Here is a 25,202-nt window from a genome sequence, read left to right as displayed (position 1 = left end):
TGAGAGCCCACAGTTCCAGGGGGAGTCTGAGTTAAAGGGTTGAGCGGTTTGCATAACAATTTTTTGGCTCAACCTTACAAGTCTAAAATCGAAATAGGAATGGGAAAGTTTCATAATTTACGGCATGTTTCATAATTCGCCGATGGTTCTGTTGGTCTAAATGACAACTGATGTATGAAACGCAACGTTATTTATTATGATGAGCAAATAGTCATTTTGTCCTAAAAATTGCAAACTGGTCCTAGCATTAACACTGAATTGTCAAATTTGGGGGCTTTGGTGACAAGAACTACCGCCTAGGACAGTTTGTATTGTATGTTTTAACTCATACAGCGAAAAGTCATCTATCTTTACAATGTGATTTCATCAGCCTTCCTCTGAATATATTTTATGTCCATGCCAGATGCAGCGTTATGAATTTAGCCTCTATGATTTTAGTACATTTTTACTCATTTTCTCCAGAAACTAAACAATTGAACCAAATTTTCACCACAAATTTCTCCCATTAAACTATTACCCGCGATCTAGAACCGTTTAATTAACTACTACGTCATCAATATGTTATCGACAGCTACTACAAAAATAAGCGATGAGCTTTGCCTGAAACGACTTTTATGCCAAAGTGTATGTTTAAACAAATGAAGTAAAAGATTTTCTTTGAAGTCGTTGAAAATTCTTGTAAATCAGAAGATTCAATAATCATGCAGGTGATTTGCTTTTCGTCTGTGTATGGTTAAAGTTGTTGCCGTGATTTTCGATATTGTACGTTACTTACTTTGTACGTTGGTTGATTTAGAAACCTTATATGGATGGGTTAAAGTCATTATATAAACTACGCATAAATCAACGCTATAGAGTTGATTGAACGTAATATGATTCCTTTAAAACATCAAATTGTTTCATTAACAAACACTCCCAATTTTCTCTAATGCTGCGCTCAGGCAGCTCATTTTTCATTACATAATATATTGGGTAATTGTGGTGCTTCAAGAAAAGGGAAGTCTTCTTTACGAAGCGGTTGTTTGTTGTCTTTGTTTCACGAGTTTCAACAAACTGATGACTTAGGATCGTAATTCGTAGTTCAAAGCCAGACTTCAAAGCTATATAATTCTACCACAGACCCTAGCGAATAGCTACACCTATTATAGTAAAATACTGTTTTCAGAACACCCTATACCGTGTGCACCTCATCACCTTTACTCTATTAACATAAACAAAAATTGCGCAAAACCTTCACTACTTAACTGCAGTCTAAACATAATTTTACGTGTAGGTAGGTATACTCTCTGAACAAATTTTTTTTAATGAAAACACAGAATACAAATCATCAGCACGTTCTCGTTTATTGTTTCATGTGGCAAACGATGATCATCATCAACATAATATAAACGAAGAAAATTCTTTATTAATTCAATTTGCTCTAATATTCCGTTCGTTCTTTTTAATTTAATGAAATAAGCACAACGACGTCGTTTTATGAATGAACTAATTAGAGATAAATCGCTGTTATGATGACGATCTAATTGAGAGACTGCCTGTGTTGTGAAAAATGTTTTTTTTTTTTAAATGATTCATGCGAAAGGTTACGTCGGATATTTTATGATGACTTAAAAACTGGATCTCATTTATTCACGTTAGCGATGTTAATGGGACATTTAGAATAGCAAACATCTGAATGAATTATTAGCCAAGGAAAATTGATTTTAATAAAGAAAACTTTCTTTCTGAACAGATAACTGACTCATTCGAAGAAGTCGCCGCACCACTTCGTCCCGTTTCGCTAAACAACAAACAACTGATATCGGAAATACTTGAAAAGTGTACCGTTGCCAGACATCCCGATGCTAGAGAACTAGCCCGCATACTCACCAAACCACATGTTAAATCACTGATCGAAACTCACGACGAAGTCGGCGAACAGCCCGTTAAAGACAGTCCGAAACGAATTGAATTTGTTAACAATCTGATTGACATCGAAAACAACGAAATGCCCAGCGAAACAATCAAAATGGTTGGTCTGCGCCGGAATCCCAACGAACCGTTGGGATTGACGGTCGAAGTGGATGAACACAAACAGTTGATGGTTGCACGTATACTGTCGGGCGGAATGATCGATCGGCAGGGATTGCTGCATCCGGGTGATGTAATTTTGGAGGTGAACGGAGTGCCTGTGTCGACGCCGGAAGGACTGCAGGAACAAATTTTGTTGGCCAAGGAATCAGTGACGCTGAAAATTGGACCGAGTTTGGATGAAGAGATGAAATCAGCCAGATTGACAATGTCTGGTGGACAGGTAAAAAATGGAAGAAATTTAGATACTGGAAAGAAACTGACGGTAAGTTGTGTTTTTTTTTGGTTTTTTCTTTCTTTAGTTTTAGCGGTTTTTTGTTATTATAAGTTTGGTTGCTGCATTCACTAACGCTTTATTTTGTGTTGGTTCACCAAGCAATTTCTTTTGTTTTAATCAAGAAAGCTTATGTCACCCTCAACTATACGTTATCATATGTTACCATCTGTTATCAGTTGCGATTACACAAAAAAACGATTAACTTTGACTGATGTGGTCTATATAGTACATTGTTGGGTAGAGCAACTGAAGTAAGAGATTTTGTGAGAATTACTTAGATCAAAAGAAGTAACAGATTTGATAATTTACATTCATGATGAGCGTGGCGTCCGTGAAGGCCAAGAAGCGTCTCTCCAATTACTAATCATGCGAATTCATATTTTCAAGCTGACATCTGAAAAACATTTTATTGCAAAACTTGCTAGAAAATATCTGTAAAACATCTGCAAAAGACCAGATAGATTTCAAGCGGTGTGACCTTCTATCCCAATGCTATTTTTGAGTGTGTGTCACGTGTGTTGTTCTCTCTTTATTTCCTATTTATATACTTTCAGTATAGTTTCATTCGCGGTGTATTTCTGAAACGTTTCAGACCACCAACACGACCAGAGAAAACATTTAACTCTTGAGAAATGTATGTAGACAAAAGTCGAGGTAAAAGTTCACTTATACGCTCCGACTTGACATGTTCAGTACTACAAATATATTTCATAATAATGTGTGCCACGATTGCCCGATTGGATCCGCTAACATTTTATTAGCTCAGCAAATGGTTTTTCAGCCGCCTTTCTTATAACTGGTGTATGTTGGATTTAATGTTTGTGAGGGCAGTCCATTTACCGATGCTTAGAGATACTAAAATACATAAATTGTCGGTTATTCGTATCAGGATTAGGATTCATTATAGAAAATTTCACAAAAATCGAGAAAAATTCGCAAAAAATCGGAAAAAAATTCCTCGATAACTTTAAGATTTTCTTGATTGAGGAAAATTCGCGAAAATTGAATAATTTTCTCGAAAATTTTCTTGATTTTCTCGATTTTGACTAAAACCAATAACATTTCGAGAAAATTAAAAAACAAAATTCCCAAAGATAGGCAGTGGTTTCAACGATTACCAGTTCTTATATGCCTAACGTTTGCTGGTAATTAACAGAGTTTTCCTTCAAACTTTTTTGAATTCACCCAATAATCATAAAAGTAGAGTTCTCTCTATTATTATCGTGTCCCAATCAGAGTTACAGGAAGAACACATCTCAGTCTCATTTTTTAAAATTTATAATGGAACGATGTTTGTAGCGACCAAATACTCTATCAGCAATTTAAAAAAAATGCATATATTCAGCACCGCACCGCTAACCTCACCATGACCTATTGACCCATGCAATGTAATATGTTCCATTCATCAAATAATATTTCATTCCGTTGCTTGGTTTCACGCTTCTTTTGTTTTTTTTTTTATTTTTTTATTTTGATCTCTATCCACCTATCCATAATGGCTACACACAGTGCTTGAAAAAAAAGAAAAAGAATTGGTGACGGGCAGATGTCTACACAATAAAATAAATTGTATGTAACAGCACACAAAAAATAATCCACTATCATATTCGAAAAAATGGTATGTCTAATAAGTAAGAGTAGATTAATAACTTTAATGTTCGTTTTTAACTTAAATGTTTATTTACATTCTTTTCGTAGAGTACACAAAAATATTTTCACAATCCGAAAACATCACTGAACACTTTTTAGTTAGAATAATTTTCTCTTTTGTCTATTATTTTACTTATTTTCGTTGAATTTTTTTGATTTTTTTTATTACACTCTCACATTGTTCATGCATTCCACACTTAACACTGGTGGCAGTTGAAAAAAAAAACGCCAGAGAACACAGTACATTCATATCAATTTTATTATGATGTTTACGAGGTCGGAAATGTGTTTTTCAATATATTGCATTCATTTCGAGCCATTAGTTCCGGTGAGCATTGAACGTACCGGAAAACTAATGTGACTCGTACACAAAAATGTTACGATTATGGTAGTAGATGTATAGTTATGACAAAATGTTTTCCAAACATTATCCAAGAAATTTCATTCCAAGTTTTACTGACGGAGCTGCGGGAATGGACAAAGTCTTTAAAGGCAATACAATACAATAAATTACAATACTTTTCTCTTTCATCTCCACTGGAGATTCTCCACTGCACTTCAAGTTGAAGGAATTATAAAAGAGTACGAAAATATTGAAATTATGGCCTAAAAGGTGTTTTCTCGGTCCATTCCCACGGCTTTCAGTAGCTCGTTAAATAATGATGCGACAGACAGCTAAAGATAAGTTTAATTGGAATTGATTTCTTGACAAGTTATTTTTAATCGACATCAGATGTTTAATCCAAGTAAAACGTTGTTCTACGGTAAACTAATAGGTTTTGTAATCCGTCTTTTGAAAATACGTAAATCAAAAGAAGTAAAAGATTCGCTCGTGATAAGCTTGCCGCCCGGAAATTGTTAGATAGAAGAAGTAACTCGAAGTCACGCCGTTCTAGATGATCAAGTTTTAACCTGTTGTCAGCACGACATAAGTTATTGGCCTGAGTAAAAAAAATCTTTTGTTTGAGTTAAATATGAAACCAAAACCGTTGTACTCACTGCTTGTGTTCGAGAAAATTTGTCTCAAATTTTACAGAATTTTTTGAATTTTATTGAAATTTAGAAAATCAAGAGTTCGAGTTCGAGAAAGTCAATTAAATTAGAAAGTTTTCGAGATAATTTTCTCGAAAACAAAAACTCAAAGGCAGGCAGGGATCAATACTGTTTCTCAAATTGCTTTCTGAAGTTGCATTATTTCACTTCAACTGTGTATTAAATGTGAGTAATTCAAGAGTTTAAGGGGTTTATGAACGCAGCTATATCCCCGTCTTCCGTGGGTATTTTTATCAGTTTCTTGAAAGCGAAATAATTTCAAAGGAAAAGACATTCTGCATCCGGACAATTTATTTTAAGCTTAAAAAATTAACCGTTCAGCTTCCACAGCGATGCACGAATCTACTTCATCCAATGCTACTTGAAAGGCGAAAATGTTCAAAATATTTTTTTTTTGAAAGGCTGAAATGATTGACTCACACAAGTAGCATGAAGTACGTTACGTCCCATCAATTTTAGATGCTCTGAAATGTAAACCAAATCGAACATTAAATGAATGCAGAGAAACACATTTATCTACCTCCACGAATTCGGTTTTATTTTAGATATTATTTAAGCTTTTGTTCTGTTAGATCAATAAAACAAGTAAAATTGAATACAACAAAACAAAAAGTTATAAAAAGGATTCGTTTCCGTACATTTTCTAGTGCTATATGCGTGCCCTATTCGATTATGATCCCAACGAAGACACGCTACTACCATGCAAGGAAATCGGATTGGGATTTTCACACGGAGACATTCTTCAAGTATGTTTTGCTCTTTTTCTCATTCCATTTTTATTGTATGAATGTGTAGTAAGAATGTCTCGTCTCCACCGTATAGATTATTAACGTAAAAGACCCAAACTGGTGGCAGGCCAAACATTTTGGAAACGATGAGCAGACTGGCTTAATTCCATCACAAGAACTTGAAGAAAGGCGAAAAGCTTTTGTGCCACCAGAAGCCGATTATGTTCATAAGATTAGCATTTGTGGAACTAGAGTAAGTCGAGAATCATAGTCGTTGATGCTGATGAATATATTGTTAACGGTCCACTCGTCCCCTAGATCTCAAAGAAGAAGCGTAAAACGTTATACAAATCAAAATCGAATGGAGATTATGACAAGGCCGATATGCAGTTATACGAAGAAGTGACAAGGATGCCACCGTTCAAGAGGAAGACATTAATCCTAATCGGTGTCCAGGGCGTAGGTAGACGTACTCTGAAGAACCGTTTGATCAACAGCGATCCAGAGAAATTCGGAACGGTTATACCACGTGAGTAAATAGTTAATTTTGCGTCCGAAGACCCGAAAGTCATGGATCGAGCTTTTCAGATACATCTAGGGCGCCGCGTGTCCTGGAAGAGAATGGAAAAGGATACTGGTTCATGGATCGAGGGGAAATGGAACAGGAAATTAATGGGAACCAATTTTTGGAGCATGGTGAACACAGCGGCAATTTGTATGGGACGCATCTCGATTCCATTCGTGAAGTTATCAAACAAGGTAATATAACTTCTGTGCCTTTCAAGTGAGACACAGTTTTCTGACACTGGTTCTCTTTCACTTTTCCAGGCAAAATGTGTGTTTTGGACTGTGCTCCCAGTGCGCTAAAAATGTTGCATAACAGCACCGAGTTCATGCCGTACGTAATATTCATTGCAGCGCCGGGCATGGAACAATTGAAACAAATCTATGCTGAACGAAGAGCTACAGGAGGATCTCAACGGAATTTGACGGTAAGTTGAGTGGTACGTTGTTCGGTTTGCGTTGATTTCGATGTGGTTTCTTTGTGTTAATGTTGTGGGGTTAAACTTTAACGACTAATCTTTCGGCCGAAGACATCAAGCTTCATCTAATACAAATTGTCTTTAAATGGCACACACACTTTAAGATGCGGGAGAGTTGACAAAGAGCAACTGAGTGTGGTGCCATTTTTAGACGTTTCTTTATCGAAATTGTGTTACTGAGGGAGGAGGTTTCTGAAAAACCTTCTGAGAATTGAAAAAGCTAAATGTAGTATGACCATCGGCATGACCAATAAGACCCAGAAGACTTGAAAATTTTGTTTTTTTTTGTCTAACATCAGCATGTTTGACGTTTTTTTTTCGTTTTTTTGTTTAATTCAGTTTGATAGACAAAGCTCAATCAGATACAGCTCAAGGCGTGCCAGAACTCTCGAATCATTGGCATCACTATACGAGGTAATTTGAACATTAAGAAGACTTTTTACATTGAGAATTCTCCCACCATAACCGATTCAATTAATTCCCCTTCCCAATTCGAACAGGACGATGATCTCGTTTCAACTGTGGAAGAGAGTGCATTGTTACAACGAAAATATGAAAAATACATCGATGCCGTCATCGTGAACGAGGATTTTGACATCACATTCAGAAAAGTAATCGAAGCATTGGATGCTTTAAGTCACGAACATCAATGGGTTCCAGTTAATTGGATTTATTGAACACAATAATACGGAAGCGTAAAAAAGACCCCCTATTCGAAGGACTAGATTAAGGATAAATTTACAAGAGAAAAACAAAAATTAGATTTAGTCATTTGCCTACAACGGTATAACGTACACGCAGGAGGATATATATTCGAACATTGTCACCATGAAAATTCCAACTGATTAACAGTCTGATAACAAGGGTTAACAAACTATAACATTGCCCCAAATTCGAAGAAGCAAATCTCAAAAAAAGTTATTGAAAAATTGAGAATACGTCAGTTACACTCAGTTTGATGATTTCTATTCGGTTAAACATGGCTTATTTTCAGACGTTGTCTCTTTTCATTAAATTCTCAGAATTTTATTGCTCTTCCATCATCACAACTTCATAATACTCTAGTGAATTCTTTGAATCTAATAGAAGGAGACGACAGACACAACGAATAGACGAGAGGGAACCTACATAAGAGAGTTGAACGAGAAGAAAATTGTTGTAAGAAATAAACACGAAAATGCAAGTTGCACGCTAGAAAACAGAGTTGCAACTGCAATGATTTCCCCACTCACAAATAGACGAAATGTTTTCAACTTGACATAGTTGTGGTAGTTAAATTCTTCAATCGTTCCACTTCAGTGCCTAATGTAGCTATTGTGACAATAAAACAGTATTGTCATGAAAGAGGTAAAAAAAAATTGTTTTTACATAAGACATTTGAGACTACTCTGTTAACAAACATTAACACTCAGGTCTCGCGAATCGTTTTCTCAAGTGTGCGACCTGGAATTATTTAGAAATCTTAAAAAACAGTTCACGTAAGATGGAATCATTTACCCTGAATATGGGAATTATATCCATTGGAGACATAATAAATGTTTTTAAAAAATGATCAACCTTTCACAGACGGCATACCGTCGGTATCGAGTTCTTTGAAACCAGTGCCTATTTTCGGAATTTTTTCGAAAGTTTCCAAGAATTTCTGTAGTTTTCAAGGATTTCCGGGTTTTTGAAGTTTAAATTCTTAAAAATTCTTAAATTTTAGAATCTCAAGAATTTTCAAAAATTTACAGGAATTCGGGAACTACCTGAGAGTTTCAAGAATTTTATTCAAAAACTACCGAAATTCTTAATTTGAGAGTTTTCATGAATCGATTTCACAAAAACAGGCACTGGTTCAAAGTAGAACGACTCAAAATCTATTTCTTCAAAAGTTGTAAACCCGTCTGAGAAGGGTTCTAAACGTAGCACATATTAGGTGACAAAAATTACTCAGCTTTCCATAGAAATGACAACTATAGATTGTACGATTATGTTTAAAACTATTAAATGGTAAAAAAACAATCAACGTGTGTTCATCTCATGTATTACGCTTAGGAGGAATTTTTCTTTTCTTTTTTTTCTATTAATTCGATTTAAGTTTCCGAACCATGAATTTGTTAATATTTTGTAGAATTTTCGCGTTATATATTTTCAACTGTTATTCTGTTTGCTGAAGGTAAAAGAGAAATACTTTTCTGTAAGAAAATTGATATTAATTTCGTCCATTTTTTTTTTTAATTTTTATTTTTAATTTTCAAATTTTAATTATGTTGAGAATAGATTTTATAGACGAGAAGAAAAAAATGTGCATCGCATAAAATGCCCTCTACTAGTATGCATTGGAATGAGTGTTCATCATTGAATTTTATATAAAAAACAAAAACTAAAAATTTCGAAATTTAAATCGAAATTTTACTTACATTGCCATTGTCACGTGTAAGTAACGAAAACTTATTAACGGAAGATGTTAGACGATTAAAAAAAGCTTATTTGATGAATGAATCTCTGCAACATTTTTTTTACAGACAACCGAATGCACTGTACGAATTGTCAGCTTTATTGTAATGTCGCTAACATCTTTCCAATATTTATACAAAATTATCGATTGTAATGAATGAAAAATATAAATAAATTTGTAAAGCCAACAATTGAACTCAGTTGTTTTAAGTTATTGCCGCGGTACACTCACTAATTGAGATGATCCAGACATTTATCGTTTATACCAAGGTAAATATAGTGAGGAGGTAATACCATATATAACCGAATCAGATGTGCGGTGGCACGAAAGTTCGATACAAACGCCATCTCATCCATTCCTTGAAAGCATAAAATGGAATAGAAAGTCGGGCCATCTGTTGTGTGATAGCGAAAATATTTTTGTGAAATACAAGTAAATCGTAGTCAACCATTTTAAAAAAAAGATGTCATTGGCATCGAACTTATGTGGTAGGCCGCGCGTCTGAATGGCATTACCTCCTCACTATATTTACCTTGATTTATACCTAGCTGTATTCGGCTGCGGCTCGTATTAGAAATCTCACACATAAGGCGTACAGCACTATAACGAAATTAAGTCAGTGAATTCTATAGTTAAGCCGCCTGCGTTCAATTTCGCGTAAAAACATTTTCTTGTCCATCATTTAGTGATGTATTGCCTTCATTCACAACCACTGTCTGCCTTTGAGTTTTTTTCTTGATTTTCTAGAATTTTTTCCATTTTATTGAACTTTTATGAATTTTCTTGAAATTGAGAAAATTAACGAAACCGAAAAATGTTCGAGAAAATTTTCATTTTCATTTCCCCGTAATGTTCTTCATTTTCCTTTACACAAATCACACCTAGACTGGTATTTCGTACGACAAAATGTGGTCAACACCAGTTTGTATAACATTCACATTTCGTTGGCTGCTAGGAATCTCGCGCCGCGTCATTCACAATAATTCACATTTTGACACATTTTGTATAAGGAAGATGTCACTTTGTGAGTTATTGTGAATGACGCGGCGCGAGATTCCCTAACACCATTTCGTTCAATTTTACGTAGAGTTTTTCACCAACACATATAGGCAAATTTTACGTAATCCTGTTCGTAATTTCATGTCCAGGTATGATATGTCTAAAGATTTTCCAGAAAAAATCTTGATTTTCGTGAAATTTTCTCGAAATATTTTGTCGAAAGTAGACAGAAAAGACTTAAGAAGGGTTGCTACGAATCTCGCGCTGCGTCATTCACAATAATTCACATTTTGACACATTTTGTATAAGTAAGATGTTATTGTGAATGACGCGGCGCGAGATTCCCTAACACCTCACGAATTCATCGATTTTTTTTTTTTGTCAATGGAAATTTTGGCTTTATGTTTTGTTAATGATCGCGAGGAATTCGCTTACTGACTTGCATAAAATGATGTCTTGTAAACCTTGCCTTCGTCTCGGGTTGACAATCAATATCTAGTGCTATAAAATACCCGAGTTGCATCGATACCTAGAGATCATGGCCCTACGTTAGTGAAGTGCCGTGACGCAAGTCCTAACAAACTAAAAAAAAATTGTAAAAAAATTCCGCATGACCGCCATTTGTGGAGCGTTTTTTTGCGATTCGAAGCTGTAAGCGTCTTAGTCTAAGGTAAGCGTCACCTTCACCGATATCACTTCTTTTGTAAGTGCATAAAAGGGCTTACGTCACACCTCCACTGTAAGTGGTTTTGGGCGATATTTTGATGCAAGTATCGAATGACAAGGCTTGTACTTTGATGTCCAGATTAAAGAATTCAAAACCGGATTTAGTATTTCAAATAACTTGAGCCAGTAACAATCGCAACTACATCTAAAATGCACAATATAGTGTGAGAAATTGCAACTAACAGGAGGACCAGGAAACCTACGTTCTGAAAGAACAGATAACCACGAATTCATAAAGTGTTTCCTCCCGCGCATAATTTATTTTTTTGTTGGTTTTCTACAAAATAACTTGAAACGCACCCAATGACACATACACACAATGACACATACGGCACATGGTTACGTTTGACAGATTTGACGTTTCAATATGTGTAAAAAGTAAACAAAAAATCAGTCCTCGTCGATTGCAGAAGTTAAAACCATGAAAATCGCACGATACAAAAAGGCGCAACGAGCATTAAGCTTCTACAAAAACAATTTCAAGTTCAGAGAACCATTTCAAATAATTGTCGACGCAACATTTTGTCAGGTCGCTCTACAGGTAACAGAACTCAATCTCACAACAACCGCGCACAGTCATAACCTAATGTTTCTTTCGGTAAATCAGTTTCAGATCGATATCAATGAGCAACTGCCGAAATATTTACAGTCTGAGTTGCGGCTGGTGACTACACAATGCATCATAATGGAAGCGGAGAGTTTGGGACCACAGATTCAAGGCGCCACACAAATTGTGAAAAAGTTTTTGGTTCACAAGTGTGGCCACGACAAAAAACCGATATCTGGAGCTGATTGTATGCTGGCAATGGTATGAAGGGCGAGTGGTCTTCTACGTAAATGCTTTTCATTCAGTCGGTAATTTTCAGATCAAAGGCAACAACTACATCATAGCCACTCAAGACCGAGATTTACAAGACAAATTACGCTCGAAACCCGGACAACCAATCATGTATCTGCATAAACGGACACCAGTGCTGGAACAACCGTCTGAGGCGAGCCGAAAGTCGTCCGATAAGAAAATTGGCAAGACAGTCAATTTCGGAGAGGTCGATGTGAATAAGTTAAAGGCAATGAAAAGGAGTGAAGGTGTCGAAGATACGGATGCAGTACCGGTGAAAAAGAAGAAATTCAAGAAGAAACAACCGAATCCACTGTCCTGTAAAAAGAAGAAGAAGAAAGGTGCCGAGGGAGTGGGGAAAGGTAATGATTTGTCGGGTGTCAAGGATAAACTGATCGCGAAGAAACAACGCTCGAGGAGTAGAAAGAAAACGCCGAAACATGTTAAAGAGCACCTGTTGTCGTTGAATAAAAATTGAATGTAAAATGGTAACTGCTGACAATGAAAGTTATTCCGTAGCAGCATTGCCTTCAATTCATCCTACTGAGAAATGATGTAAGTGGTGCCTTAACTTCACTTATTTTTAACGATCATAGGGAATTTAAGTTTGAGCAACCGCGGTAAAAAAAAAACAAGTTCGACCTGCAATTTCAGGTCAGGTCAAATCACTTAATTTTTGAAAAGTAATATCACCCAGCCTGAATCTGGTTTGATTCAAAGCCTTAAATTTTTTGAGGCGAAAAAGTAGAAATATGGCAGGGTAATTAGTATTTAAGAGTAATTGGCAGTCTGGCCAACCGACAACTAAGCAATTTACAATCGTGAACGATACAAATTCCTTTTCGTGATAATTGTAATAATTCACTGAAGTTGAAAATCATTGACTGTCAGTCTCTCTCTCTCTGCCACTCTCAGTTGAAATTAAAATTGAACACGAGCGACATCACTATTTTTGCCCAGTTTCCTCATTTTGTCGTCTGTAATGCTTGCAGTAAATATAGACAGGGCAAAACACCCTAACTGACGGTAACATGAAGGTAAGATTTAGTCGAAAGAGACGCAAGATTTAATTGAAGGTGTCAATATAGCAATTTTAACTAAAAAATGAAAGACACTGTCAGGCCAGCCTGGACCTGAATATACGTAAAAAGCAACTAACCGTATCGACAACTAATACACAGTTTCATTCAAAGCATATAAACACTGAAGGTATTGCAAATCCGCAGTGCGCAATTCGTTTGAGTCAAATTGCAGCTAGTGGTGAGACGAATTCGATTCCATACAAACTTAGCAGGTGTACCAACATTAGTCACAAAAAATAAGAAAATGGCAACATTATGAAAATGAATTCACTTGAAAGTCGAGATCCGTAATTTCCCAAGGCTGGTTATTATCTGGTCTATTACTTCCATCGATCAAATTGTTTTTAATCTGTTGATTTCAAATCTTGTACTTCAATGTTTTTAACACGCTTTTTACCATATAAAGGACCATATTACCCAGAGCTTTTCATTATTTTGGTCGTCGTTATCGATAACAGATGAATAGCCGTTTGTGGCAGGTTTGAAAGTACGCAGCCTAAGTAAAAAAAATCACAAATCTATCGTGGATGGAGGAAGTACACATGAAAAGTTCACACAGCTATTCTCTTTGCACTGTGGGGCTGAACGAACTTTAAATAAACATGTCGACTTCCATCTCGGTTCTTTTCATAGCTGAGTTAGGGGAGGCGTGTACTATCCAATGGCACATGTTGCAGGCGCAACCGCTGAGCCGTTTCTGAGAACTAGGAATATCGTCGCCTGGCTCCGCGGAAGTTGCTGGACCAGTGTTTGAAACTGGAATCGGTAGAGGGACAAATTCTAAGAACAACCATGTAAAAATTATTGCTCTCGGTCATTTGGTCGCAGAGCAATAGAAGCTGAAAGTCGAAAATTCCACCTCTTCAAGGAGTGATGCCTCCTCGACGAAGTTCCCGATCCAGCACTTTAATAGCGTTTCTAGACTAGAGTTATGTGCTCTTTCAAATGGCAATAAAAATTTTTTGAAAGTGGTCTGTTTTGGTACATTTTCAGAAAAGCCACTTTTTTGCTACCCTCGGTGAACTTGGGCTGCTTCTATACTCAGCTATGAAAAGAACCAAGATGGAAGTCGACATGTTTATTTAAAGTTCGTTCAGCCCCACCGTGTTTGCGATGTGACATGTTCGATAGCGAAGTGGAAAATTTGAGAAAGTTCCCAAATGTAAAATACTACTACACCATTTCGTTCCAATAAACGTAAAGCAATTTCATAATCACATATTTGCTTTAATAACTATACAACAGCAAGTAACACGTTTACGAACGTTCAATACCAGTTGAAACCACTGACGTACCGATTAGTAATAACAACATACGGTCCAAGGCAAGGAGGCACTATCCTTTCATCAATAATAGGCGGAAGACACGGCACATTCACATCGCGTATGCTTCTACCCCATCCACGTTGAAAGCATGGAAGCGCAGGAGTGAAAAGTGGATAACCAAAAGGAAAACAGAGCGGAAATCTGGCCTCGTTTCCTTGAATGATCGATCCCAAATTCCCCCTCCATAGACCCAGTTGGGCTTGTGATGGTACCTATAGATGGAAATTAGTTAAATTTGAATTTATTTAATTTAAGTTTCCGTTCTTAATCGTACCAAGAGCATACACAGTAGAAGGATGAGGTAGCACTTCATTCTGTTAACGTTTTAAACAATTTTTGATTAAACCTACACGACGTGAAGGAATGATATAGCTTTATGAAGCGATTAAATTAAGAGTGACGAGCTTTATAAAGTCTGTTGAATGATGTTATGTTCTACTTGAGAGTTTTTTATTTGTAGGCCAGTCTGCGTCGGAAAACTTGTGTAACATTTGCATATTGTAATACGTAAATTGCAACCGACGCTATCTTGAATATCTAGTTCATTCCGCTTATCAGAAACACTTAGTCATTTGTAAAGTAAGCTTTGAGATCCTGATAAATTGGATCATTTAACTACAGTCACATTATATTGATCACGTTCTTCTTTTTCATCATACGGTCAACAATCAACACAGAAAATTGAATTTCGATAAAAATTACAGGTGACGTCTGCAACGCTGGAAACGTCTCGCAACGCTTTCTGATTATAAAAACGCCTTAATTCATTAAATTTTTAGCCCCGTACGAAGTACTGGGGGCTTATAAGATTAATATGCCGTTTGTAACACGTCGAATTGGAAGCAGACACTAAGGGCAAAGCATTTGGTTATGTTCATAGATGACGAATCCGCAATAAAAACAAGGCATCAGAACAGTCGGAGCGTTTGCTGCGACTTAGCCCCGTACGACCCGTAATCCTATTTCGTCCGTAACCATAATACGTCCGTAGCCGTAATACGCCCGGAACCCTAATACGTCTGCAACCCTCTAATGCGTCTGTTACTAAAATGCAAGTCAAGTTGGGCATGGTCAAATTTACTGAAAGTGTTCATTTTTAAAATTGCGCATAGCGCAATTACGAAAGCCCGTACGAAGTACCTCTCAAATAAAACCAACAATTTACGATATTATTTTAGAAACCCAAAATTTTTTGCCAACTTTCTATTGGGTATTCAATTATCTCTCAAATGAAACAAAAACTAGTAAAATCGGATGAGATTTACTCGATTTATGTGCAAAAAACACCGAGTAGCGGCCTTAGTCCAAGGGCCCAAATTTGAAACTTTTTTTTCCACGTTATTTTCGGTATTCAATTACCTTCCACAAAAAACTAAATCTAGCAAAATCGGATGAGATTTACTCGATTTATGTGCAAAAAACACTTAGGGCCGAGTAGCGGCCTTAGTCCAAGGGCCCAAATTTGAAACTTTTTTTGCCATCAATCTATTCGGCATTCAATTATCTCTCAAATGGAACAAAATCTAGCAAAATCGGATGAGACTTACTCGATTTATGTGCAAAAAACACTTAGGGCCGAGTAGCGGCCTTAGTCCAAGGGCCCAAATTTGAAACTTTTTTTGCCATCATTCTATTCGGCATTCAATTATCTCTCAAATGGAACAAAATCTAGCAAAATCGGATGAGATTTACTCGATTTATGTGCAAAAAACACTTAGGGCCGAGTAGCGGCCTTAGTCCAAAGGCCCAAATTTGAAACTTTTTTCGACACGTTCTTTTCGGTATTCAATTACCTTCCATAAAAAACTAAATCTAGCAAAATCGGATGAGATTTACTCGATTTATGTGCAAAAAACACTTAGGGCCGAGTAACGACCTTTGAGCCCTCCCAACAAGCCCGCGTTGCTTCTTACCCAAAAACAATGTTCAGCAACTTTGTTCTACTCAATACCTTTCATTTGATATATCACAAGCAGCTATTGCGTGCGTATTTCGGTAGATATCGTCGAAAGACTGAAAAACACCTATAGGGCCCTAGCTCTGGAGGGGCCGACCCTACCATGCCCATTTTCGAACTTGACCTTACTTTTGTCGATACCAATCGGGGAAAAAAAGAATTTTGAAAGAAGGTTGTGATTTGCTCAAGCTAGAGGGGTCACAGACGGACGGACGGACGGACGGACGGACATTTTTTTTATTGCGGATTCGTCATCTATGAACACAACCAAATGCTTTGCCCTTACTGTCTGCTTCCAATTCGACGTGTTACAAACGGCATATTAATCTTATAAGCCCCCAGTACTTCGTACGGGGCTAAAAATGTCCGTCCGTCCGTCCGTCTGTGACCCCTCTAGCTTGAGCAAATCACAACCTTTTTTCAAAATTCTTTTTTTCCCCGATTGGTATCGACAAAAGTAAGATCAAGTTCGAAAATGGGCATGGTAGGGTCGGCCCTTCCAGAGCTAGGGCCCTATAGGTGTTTTTCAGTCTTTCGACGATATCTACCGAAATACGCACGCAATAGCTGCTTGTGATATATCAAATGAAAGGTATTGACGAGTAGAACAAAGTTGCTGAACATTGTTTTTGGGTAAGATGCAACCTGGGCTTGTTGGGAGGGCTCAAAGGTCGTTACTCGGCCCTAAGTGTTTTTTGCACATAAATCGAGTAAATCTCATCCGATTTTGCTAGTTGTTGTTTCAATTGAGAGATAATTGAATGCCGAATAGAATGGTGGCAAAAAAAATTGGGCCCTTGGTCTAAGGCCGCTACTCGGCCCTAAGTGTTTTTTGCACATAAATCGAGTAGAAATCATTGAATACCCAATGGAAAGTTGGCAAAAAATTTTGGGTTTCCAAAATAATGTCGTAAATTGTTGGTTTTATTTGAGAGGTACTTCGTACGGGCTTTCGTAATTGCGCTATGCGCAATTTAAAAAATAAACACTTTCAGTAAATTTGACCATGCCCAACTTGACTTGCATTTTGGTAACAGACGCATTAGAGGGTTGTAGACGTATTAGGGTTCCGGGCGGGATTTCTTCTAGGAATACGTCACCTAAAGTATATATAGGGACTTACGTCACATTTCCCTTATATAGGACTTATGAGTGATTATTATAACCTCTTGATTGGGTAACGTGACGCAAGTTCATGTCCTCGTTGTTTTTGTCGCTCTAAACTAAGGAGCTGAATTTAATATTCCAAACCCAAATGCACAAATCATCCAAACATTTATTCGTCACTCATCTCTCTGAATAATTCCCGTTTCACCTTCCAATTGAAAATCAAATTCTTTGATTCATTTAACTCAAATCTCTCGTCGAAAGACCTCTCCTTCTCGCCGTCTATCAGTAGCGCGATCCATGGTTTGATTAAATGTTCACACTTGGCTACAGCTTCCAAGTACCTACAACTTGCAGCATATTCATGCAATCCAATGTCTTCGTAAATTTCGATTGATTTGAGGAAATTTTTCCGTGCCGTCAAATTTTGACCAATCAACAATTTGACATTACCATCGATCCGTTCGAAGTGAGCTCGATATTCGACTTTGTTGTAGATAGTTGCCAGTCTACCTAGAGCGCCCAAGCTCAGCAGACATGATCGATAATCTTTTGTTCTACGAAAAGAGTTACGAGATGTTGTTCATCCAAAATTAATCGTTTTAAGACTCACGTAAAATAGCACGTCGATAGTTTATAGAGAATCTCAACTTTAAGGTCTAAGTCCGGCAAATTTTTCAGTTCGGAAGTGGCTGATTTGAAGGCACTTATTGCATCTTCGTACTTTTCCATCGACATCAAAATGCTTCCACGCTTAAGGTAGCTCTTGCTCGTTGCTTTATGATCATTTACTGAGGAAAATTAACATTGAAGTGGGAAGTGTTTTTTTCATGACAATTTGACTCATACTTGTGAGGGCAATGTCCTTTGAGTTATCGGCTAATTGAATTGCTAACTCTTTATCAGTTACTTGCACCTCCAGACTTAAGTTGTAAAGCGACTCGTAGTAAACTCTACAAATTCTTCTGGAAAGATCAGAGAACTTAAAAAAGGAAATTAGAACCAAAATCAATTTCAGAATTTTCGTAGCTCACATTTCTTTCCTCGGAATATTTCAACGCTTCTTTGAGTATTCCAGTGGCTCTTTCAAAGTTCTTTATGTCGACCAGATACTTTCCGAATGCAAACTGAACGTCAGCTTTCAATAATTCCGTACATTCGACTGACTCTAGTTCGTCCAAGATTATTTCGTATAATTCACAAGCAATTCCAACTGACTTCTTGGTCATTTTGGACGCAAGACGCACAAGATTGTCGATTGCCACAGTCACAGAACCTTATTTGGTGAAAATATGTTGAAATAAATTTAGACGGAAAAATCATTACGCCCAATCCCGTAAGGTTTATCAGAGTATTTGTAATTAATTTGGCAAATTTTAGCAGATCTGGAAAGTTTACCAAAATTTGGAGATTTTAGAAATTTTGGAAAATATTTGTGAAATCAAGTTCCTTAAATTTACCCCCTAAACAGAAGATCAGCAGATTTATTTCTTTGCTTATCAAGGTTAGAACTGTTTGGCCTCTGACTACTATATTTATGTATAAATGTGGTACTATCGGCCCGTTGCTGTCAACTTATGTTGCGTGAAGTTTGATAATATCACGGCAGAGTAAAATAAACCATACAAACTGAAACAAATTCAGAAATTTATTGAAATGAATATCATCTGTTATCGATAGCGACGACAACAACAAAACGATTAACACTGGCTAACGTACTTAAATAGAAAAATGTGTTTTAACAAATGAAGTAATAGATTTTGGAAAAATTAACTTAGATCAAGAGGAGTAGGAGACTCGGTACTTATACCCCTCATGTGCCTACCGTCTATGAAAAGTAAAACTGTATGGATATGTGATGCAACAATCGAACACAACTTACACCTTTCACGTTCACAATTCTCCAAATCCCTCAAGCAATTCATCGTATGGCTTATTAAATCTTTATTGTCGATCAGTACAGTGTCTCGTACTCCGAATTCATTTCTAACAGCCAGTAACCTTTCGAGATGTTTACTGGACTCCGGATATCCGTCAGCTAATAATTCCTTATCGTAAGACTCAAATGGTTTGCGTATTCTATGTGGATAGAGGTTGGTGAATTTGAACGAATATAACGAGACTTACCAGGAACTACATTTACCTGTTCAATTCCCGTTCGGTTAGAGCATACCAGGGATTGGGCACCTTTTTCCGAAGTTGTTCTTTGATAAAAGGCAGCCGGTACTTATTCGGATCGCATAATCTGAGTCGTATTTTATTGTGGGCTACCATTCTCCTGTTGTTTATGGTAATGTTTTCGCAAGTTTTACGATTGAATTTTGACAGAGTCAACGAGGTGGTTAATTTAGATGTGACTTGCTTTGTGAAATTGTAGTGTTTTGATGAACTACTGTGACCCTAGCGATATCCTAAAGTTACAGACAAATTTTGAACATTTTCACTATAACACAGAAGGAGTCAGTTAAAATATCGGGATAACTTTGGTTAACTTTGTCATTTTATTTTTGCTTTTGATTCATCTACAAGCGAATATGGAAGGTGGATAAAAAGTCTGGCGCCCGTAAGACAACATGCTCGAATTCTAAAAACGACAACTTACCATCTCCATCCACGTCAGCTTCTTCGATAACTTTTTCAGCAATTTGCTGATGCTCCTCTGGCGTTAATTCATTTCTGGTCAATGCTTTGATGACGCATTTCAGATCCGCTTGATTTATGAATCCGTCTTTATCGAAATCTACAGCCAAAAGAAAATACCTTCACAACCGTCCCATCGAACACATACACTAAACCGAAGATCACAAACCGTAGATTTTAAAAGCGTAGAATATTTTGATGTCCCTCGGCGCCTGTTCGCTGAACACTGATAGTAAATCCAGAAAATCTTCAAATGTTAAATTACCAAGGCCGTCGCGAGAAAATGCCTCACAGATCCGTTGCTTAAATGGATTCTCCTTAAGTTCGTCCAATTGTTCAATGTCTTGCCTCGGCAATCGAACTGTAGATGCCTCACCATCGGTCATTTGTTTCGGGACCAAATCAGGACGCATTGCACGGTAATGCTTGTGAACACTGTGATATTAACACGTTCCAGGCTTTCAGATCACATCTTTCAAACGAACAAAAAATGGTTTTCTAACCGTAAAATCTCCTTCCTTGTGAAAAATGTACAGTCCTGGTAATTGTCCAACTGCTGTTCAGTAAATGTAACAATCTTGTTTCCCATCTTGTAAATAAGTTGTACGAACAACAACTCCAACTGATGCGAATTGAAAGAGGCGACTGAATTCTCTTTTTTCTTCGGTTTGAAAACTGTGTCGCAAACTATACTTGTGTATCGCCCACCAATTGCCGTTCCAAATCCAACTGTGTGTATGATGTGGTGTAAAAATTATATTTTACGATATTCTTATCCCTCCCAACATTTTCATTATCCTTATATATTCATACATCATTAAATACGCTACAGGCTCGGCAGTTACCATAGCCACAAATATGAAAGGAGTGCCATCAAATTCCGTACATTTTGCCTTTGTTGTTGAATAATGAAAAAATAATATTGGCACGCTAAACGTTTGGAGGTTTTAGCATTTTAATGCGATGAGTTTAGTTGTACTGTGCCACAATAATTGGGAAAATAGTTGGAATCATCGGAAGAAATGCGTCTAACTTTGGGAGATACTTTGTGGTCGTCGTTTCGTTTTGTCAAAGAGGTACTTAGATTTAATGGCTGTTTCTGATTCAAATTTGTTTCTGGTCAGTAGTAACCACAGTTCAAATCATCAAAGGACACTTCCGAAATAACGGATCTGTTATTGACAATAACAAGACAGGAAAAATCTAGGAGCGTTGATCACAGTCTCTTATCTATCAAAACTTAAAAGTTGTTAAAATCAATGAAGTAAAAGATTTTTCATTCAACACTAGGTGATAGTTTAAACAAAATAAGTAATAGATTATATCGATATTTACTTGTTGGCCGCTTGTAAAATCGGCAGAATTTAATATACTCTTTTTATTCAAAGAACTTTTTACAATTTTCGCCTTAAGCTACCCTCACCAAATAACCAAATTTTGCGATGAATTTTTCGATTTAATATTTAACATTAAAAATATTCCTCTTGAACAATGACTAATTTCCTATTTGGTATTTGAATTTGGGCTTTGGGCATTTAGAGACCGTTCGTTTTCACCAGTGTCCTGAAAATTTCATCAAATGTTGCTTACGTATGCAAGGTATGCTTCTTACCGTCCTATCTATACACTCGCTGGCAACTCTGCGTCAAAAATGTATTAATAATTCGGATGAGTACCTCGTAGAGTCACATTTGTATAAGTTACTTTTTATGACTTTTCGAATCCTCAAGAAACCATTTTTCCTCCTATTTCAAATATTACCAATTTTACTTTACAGTTCGTTTTACCTTATCGAGTTTTATACACTTGTAACAAACACAGGAAACGTCAGCGCAGATACATCTTTATGCGGGTTTAACATTACCACGCGTGATGCGTGCAAGTATTTCAACAGCATGAACTGTTTTTTGTATGAAAAAACAGCTGAAGCAAACTCATTCCTAAATTTCACTGACGTCGACTGTAATTTAATCAAAAAAAAATCCTCTAATTTTTGACCACAAACTAACTTACAGGTGCCCAATTATCAATACCGATACCGATCTGTTATCGACAATGACGACAAACATAAGAGGAATAAGCTGCCATAATATAGCAAAACATTATATAAAGACAAAGGAAGTAAAAGATTTTATATCAAACATTATTGCGATTTTTTAAACAAAAGAAGTAATAGATTATAATCGTTGAATGGTTGATTTGATTTTACGAAGTAACCCAACGACTACGTAACTAAAAGGTAACAATTCTGTTAAAAAATCGGTTTTATCAAGGTAAATATGTGGGCGGATGTAATGCCATACTCCCAATTAACACAAGTCCATTTTTTAAATGTGGTGCTCCCTAGTACATTTTAAGTACGTAAAACTTTGCGCTCTATTTTTTGGACATTAAATGAGGACTTAATTTATCTTAGAATTTGTACAACACGTTTGATGTGATTTGGTTGTACATCTAATGTACAAATTACCAATTGCCAAGTATGTACTTCGGTATTTGTACATCTTATGTACAAATTACGGATCACATTGATTGTACTGTGGAATGTGTACATCTTAAGCCAAGCGCGTTACCAATTCTATCACGGAGAGTTGTATGTAGAATCGTTTTAATTAGAATATAAGTTACATTTAATCTGAGCATTATTTGTACATTTATGTACCTTCCTCATAGAAGAATATTTGAATGGTTTCTGCCAGAAACTTTCTGGTTTCTTTTTACAAGACCTGTTCTAGAGTTGTAACAATATATGCCGAAAAGTACATAAAATGTGCATAAAAAATGTTCAAATGATGCTTCTCTAGATATAGACTTATATTCACACTATGACCATCTTTTATACAAGGCTCAGTGGTCTAGTTCGTAACGCATTTGGCTCATAACCCAGAGGTTCGTGGTTCAAATCCCGGTCGTGTCAAGGTAAATGTTTCTTTAAAAAAAATGGTTCTAATTTCAGCAACACACACAAGCACTTCGAAAAACTTGGTTAAAATCGTGGAAACTCAGAAAAACTAAGAAAACTCCATCACAAAAAATGTACAAAAGTTGGCAAAAAATAAGAAAGAAACTAGAAGAATTTTTTTTTAAAGAATTTAGTTGATTTATCGTGGTCCATTAAATGAACATTTAGTGTCCATTTAATGTACACTTATTGTACTCTTAATTACAATAAGTGTGGATCAGTTTAAGGACCCGTTAAGGTGTAGATTACTGGACCACATCAATTGAACATTTAATGTACATTCGGTGTACATTTAGTGTGACGAATTTGCACTGAAAAAATGTGAAAAACGTCCCGCTAGTGTGAAAAAAATTTGCCATTAAAAGTTCGAAAGTCAAAGCACATTCGGTGTGATGGGCCCATTTTCCGATGGCAATTTATGTACATTTCGTGGGACAAATTGTTAACTGGGACAGACGCGCGGCCTAGCACAATAGTTCGATGCTAATGACACCTTTTTTTTAAATGGTTGATTTACTTGTGTTTCACAAAATGTTGTGCCTATCACAAAACAGATGGCTGAGGTTTCTAAGCAATTTTGTGATTTTAAAGAAAGGTAGAGATGGCGCGGCGTTTATAGCGAACTTTCGTGCCACTGCACATCTGATTCGGTTATATTTTATTTTTCACGTTTTGAGACCAATTAACAGACCTCGCGGTCCAATAACAAATCAGTCTATTATTAATTACAACCAAGAACAAGGTATGGACATTACCTCCGCTCATATATCTACCTTGGCTTTTACATCGAATTTAAGGGCGCAATAATTAGAGCCAGGAACTAATTTCCTGGAAAAAATTTCAAGTTTCAAGTTTCCAAAATCCTCATATGATTGTTCAGAACATACGAGTGTTTCCTTTAGCTAAGACTTGCTAGGATATTTTTTTTGAGACGTGTGGGGCGTTTGTATTTCGAGTCGAAGGCGTTATCCCATCGAAACAAAAAAAAATCCCAGCAAGACAGTATCGTACATTGTTTGTTTGCGGCTTAAGTTCGCTAATTAATTTTCTTTAAATAATTTTTATATGACAAATTGTCGTAAATTGAAAGTCCAGATTTCGTATGTAAATTGTGGATCCGAGTCGTAGCCGAGTCACACAAAAAAGTGTCGTTTTATTTTTATCCATGTAACGGATTTTTCATGCTGTGAACTCCTAAACCAATTCTCATGGTTTCCCTAGTGATGTAATATGCCACTTTCGATCCTAATCCTAAGGAACTCAAAAGCGCGTGATAGTATGTTACATGACTAGGTATATCTAGATGCATTTTGTTGATCCGAGGCGTAGCCGAGGTCAATAAACACACGAAAACGAGACTTTTCATCTTTTTATCCCGAGTTATGTAATGGACTTTACCTGCTGCATGCTGAGCGCGTCGACTGTAGTGAAACATGAAAAGTGCGGTTTTCGACGCATGACGCATGTAGCATTTAAAAGACTAATTCATGCTTTTGGACCAAATTACAGATTTTTTCTGATAATTTGTTCTCTCTGCATGAAAACTTGTGTACTCGGGATGGAGCTGTAATCGGGAGTTCCACTACAAAAAATTCTCGTCGTCTGAGGTAGCGACTTTAAAGTTTTTAAATCATTCATATTTCGGCCGCTTTAAATCAAAGTTTCCGAATTATCGAGGAGCCGAACAAGTGACGAAAAGTAGGACCTTCCGTTGCCTTTATTGCGAAAAACGTTGTATACAACTCGGTGATAAATGATTTTTTAGCTTTACGATGTGTATTGTCACACTCGACCTGCGGTCTCGACACATCTAGTTCCTAAAAAAGCATTTATCGCTCGGTTGTATAAATAACTATTTTTTACCATTTTTCATTCATCCCGTGTTATTGATGTCCCTTGTCTCCCTGAAATAAAACTAACATCATTGCACTCTGATGAACACTTTTTTTATTACATCAAATCGAACAATCTAATTAACTTTTGTACAAAAAAATTGGTTCATTCATTTAAATTCCAACGATTCGATTGCAAACAAACGAACAAACAATCGAACGTTATTAGGAAGTGTATAATCAAATGCAAACTTTCAAACGAAATTTAATTTTCCGTCTGTATACTTTCTAATTCGTTGTTTAACGTTCCTCTATAAGCCCTATGCGATGCATTCGTTTGTTTTATGTACTTCACAAAGTGATCGGGCGTTTTAGGGTCAACATCGACAACCGTAGCATTTACTAAAAACTTATCACGACCATGGCTGATGATGTGCTTTCGCACATTGTCTGTGATGCTGGAAATTCAGAAG

The 25,202-nt window shown here is 36.6% G+C and overlaps 5 protein-coding genes and 1 long non-coding RNA gene across 13 annotated transcripts in view; 2 read left to right on the top strand and 4 right to left on the bottom strand.

Moving 5' to 3' along the window:
- The window catches only part of LOC119078446 (MAGUK p55 subfamily member 6), a 29,406-nt gene extending 19,950 nt beyond the window's left edge, over positions 1–9,456 (top strand). For 3 of the 7 annotated variants that reach the window (XM_037185969.1, XM_037185971.1, XM_037185973.1), the window contains 8 exons: positions 1,733–2,335; positions 5,698–5,796; positions 5,873–6,031; positions 6,097–6,307; positions 6,367–6,537; positions 6,607–6,770; positions 7,161–7,235; positions 7,322–9,456. In XM_037185969.1, the coding sequence (XP_037041864.1) occupies positions 1,733–2,335; positions 5,698–5,796; positions 5,873–6,031; positions 6,097–6,307; positions 6,367–6,537; positions 6,607–6,770; positions 7,161–7,235; positions 7,322–7,498 (1,659 nt within the window). In that variant the 3' untranslated portion in view covers positions 7,499–9,456. The remainder of the gene's footprint in view (positions 1–1,732; positions 2,336–5,697; positions 5,797–5,872; positions 6,032–6,096; positions 6,308–6,366; positions 6,538–6,606; positions 6,771–7,160; positions 7,236–7,321) is intronic. The other 4 variants (XM_037185970.1, XM_037185974.1, XM_037185972.1 and 1 more) reach the window with 2 other exon arrangements.
- A 1,888-nt stretch (positions 9,457–11,344) lies between these two features.
- LOC119078443 (rRNA-processing protein UTP23 homolog) lies at positions 11,345–12,316 on the top strand. Its single transcript, XM_037185966.1, has 3 exons — positions 11,345–11,527; positions 11,594–11,794; positions 11,853–12,316. The coding sequence occupies exons 1-3, from the start codon at positions 11,408–11,410 to the stop codon at positions 12,300–12,302; spliced, it is 771 nt and encodes a 256-aa protein (XP_037041861.1). The 5' UTR covers positions 11,345–11,407; the 3' UTR covers positions 12,303–12,316.
- A 1,653-nt stretch (positions 12,317–13,969) lies between these two features.
- On the bottom strand, positions 13,970–14,634 carry LOC119078445. Its single transcript, XR_005088014.1, has 2 exons — positions 14,506–14,634; positions 13,970–14,443 (listed from the first exon to the last, which is right to left on the bottom strand). It is a non-coding gene; the product is annotated as an uncharacterized LOC119078445 (long non-coding RNA).
- A 2,817-nt stretch (positions 14,635–17,451) lies between these two features.
- LOC119078442 lies at positions 17,452–19,683 on the bottom strand. Its single transcript, XM_037185965.1, has 6 exons — positions 19,439–19,683; positions 19,178–19,374; positions 18,330–18,571; positions 18,145–18,277; positions 17,909–18,086; positions 17,452–17,852 (listed from the first exon to the last, which is right to left on the bottom strand). Exons 1-6 carry the CDS (start codon positions 19,567–19,569, stop codon positions 17,465–17,467), a joined length of 1,269 nt encoding a protein of 422 aa, XP_037041860.1. The 5' UTR covers positions 19,570–19,683; the 3' UTR covers positions 17,452–17,464.
- A 103-nt stretch (positions 19,684–19,786) lies between these two features.
- Positions 19,787–20,646, bottom strand: LOC119078444 (calcium and integrin-binding family member 2). The gene is made up of 3 exons (XM_037185967.1): positions 20,439–20,646; positions 20,105–20,370; positions 19,787–20,035 (listed from the first exon to the last, which is right to left on the bottom strand). The coding sequence occupies exons 1-3, from the start codon at positions 20,522–20,524 to the stop codon at positions 19,818–19,820; spliced, it is 570 nt and encodes a 189-aa protein (XP_037041862.1). The 5' UTR covers positions 20,525–20,646; the 3' UTR covers positions 19,787–19,817.
- A 4,181-nt stretch (positions 20,647–24,827) lies between these two features.
- Positions 24,828–25,202, bottom strand: part of LOC119078441 (inositol-pentakisphosphate 2-kinase) — a 63,485-nt gene continuing 63,110 nt past the window's right edge. For both annotated transcript variants that reach the window (XM_037185963.1, XM_037185964.1), the window contains one exon: positions 24,828–25,187. In XM_037185963.1, the coding sequence (XP_037041858.1) occupies positions 24,995–25,187 (193 nt within the window). In that variant the 3' untranslated portion in view covers positions 24,828–24,994. The remainder of the gene's footprint in view (positions 25,188–25,202) is intronic.

This window comes from Bradysia coprophila, unplaced genomic scaffold (assembly GCF_014529535.1).
Source record: "Bradysia coprophila strain Holo2 unplaced genomic scaffold, BU_Bcop_v1 contig_297, whole genome shotgun sequence".
NCBI classification, from domain to species: domain Eukaryota; kingdom Metazoa; phylum Arthropoda; class Insecta; order Diptera; family Sciaridae; genus Bradysia; species Bradysia coprophila.
Note: the sequence above shows the minus strand (reverse complement) of the source record. Positions and strands in the feature narration are given on the sequence as shown.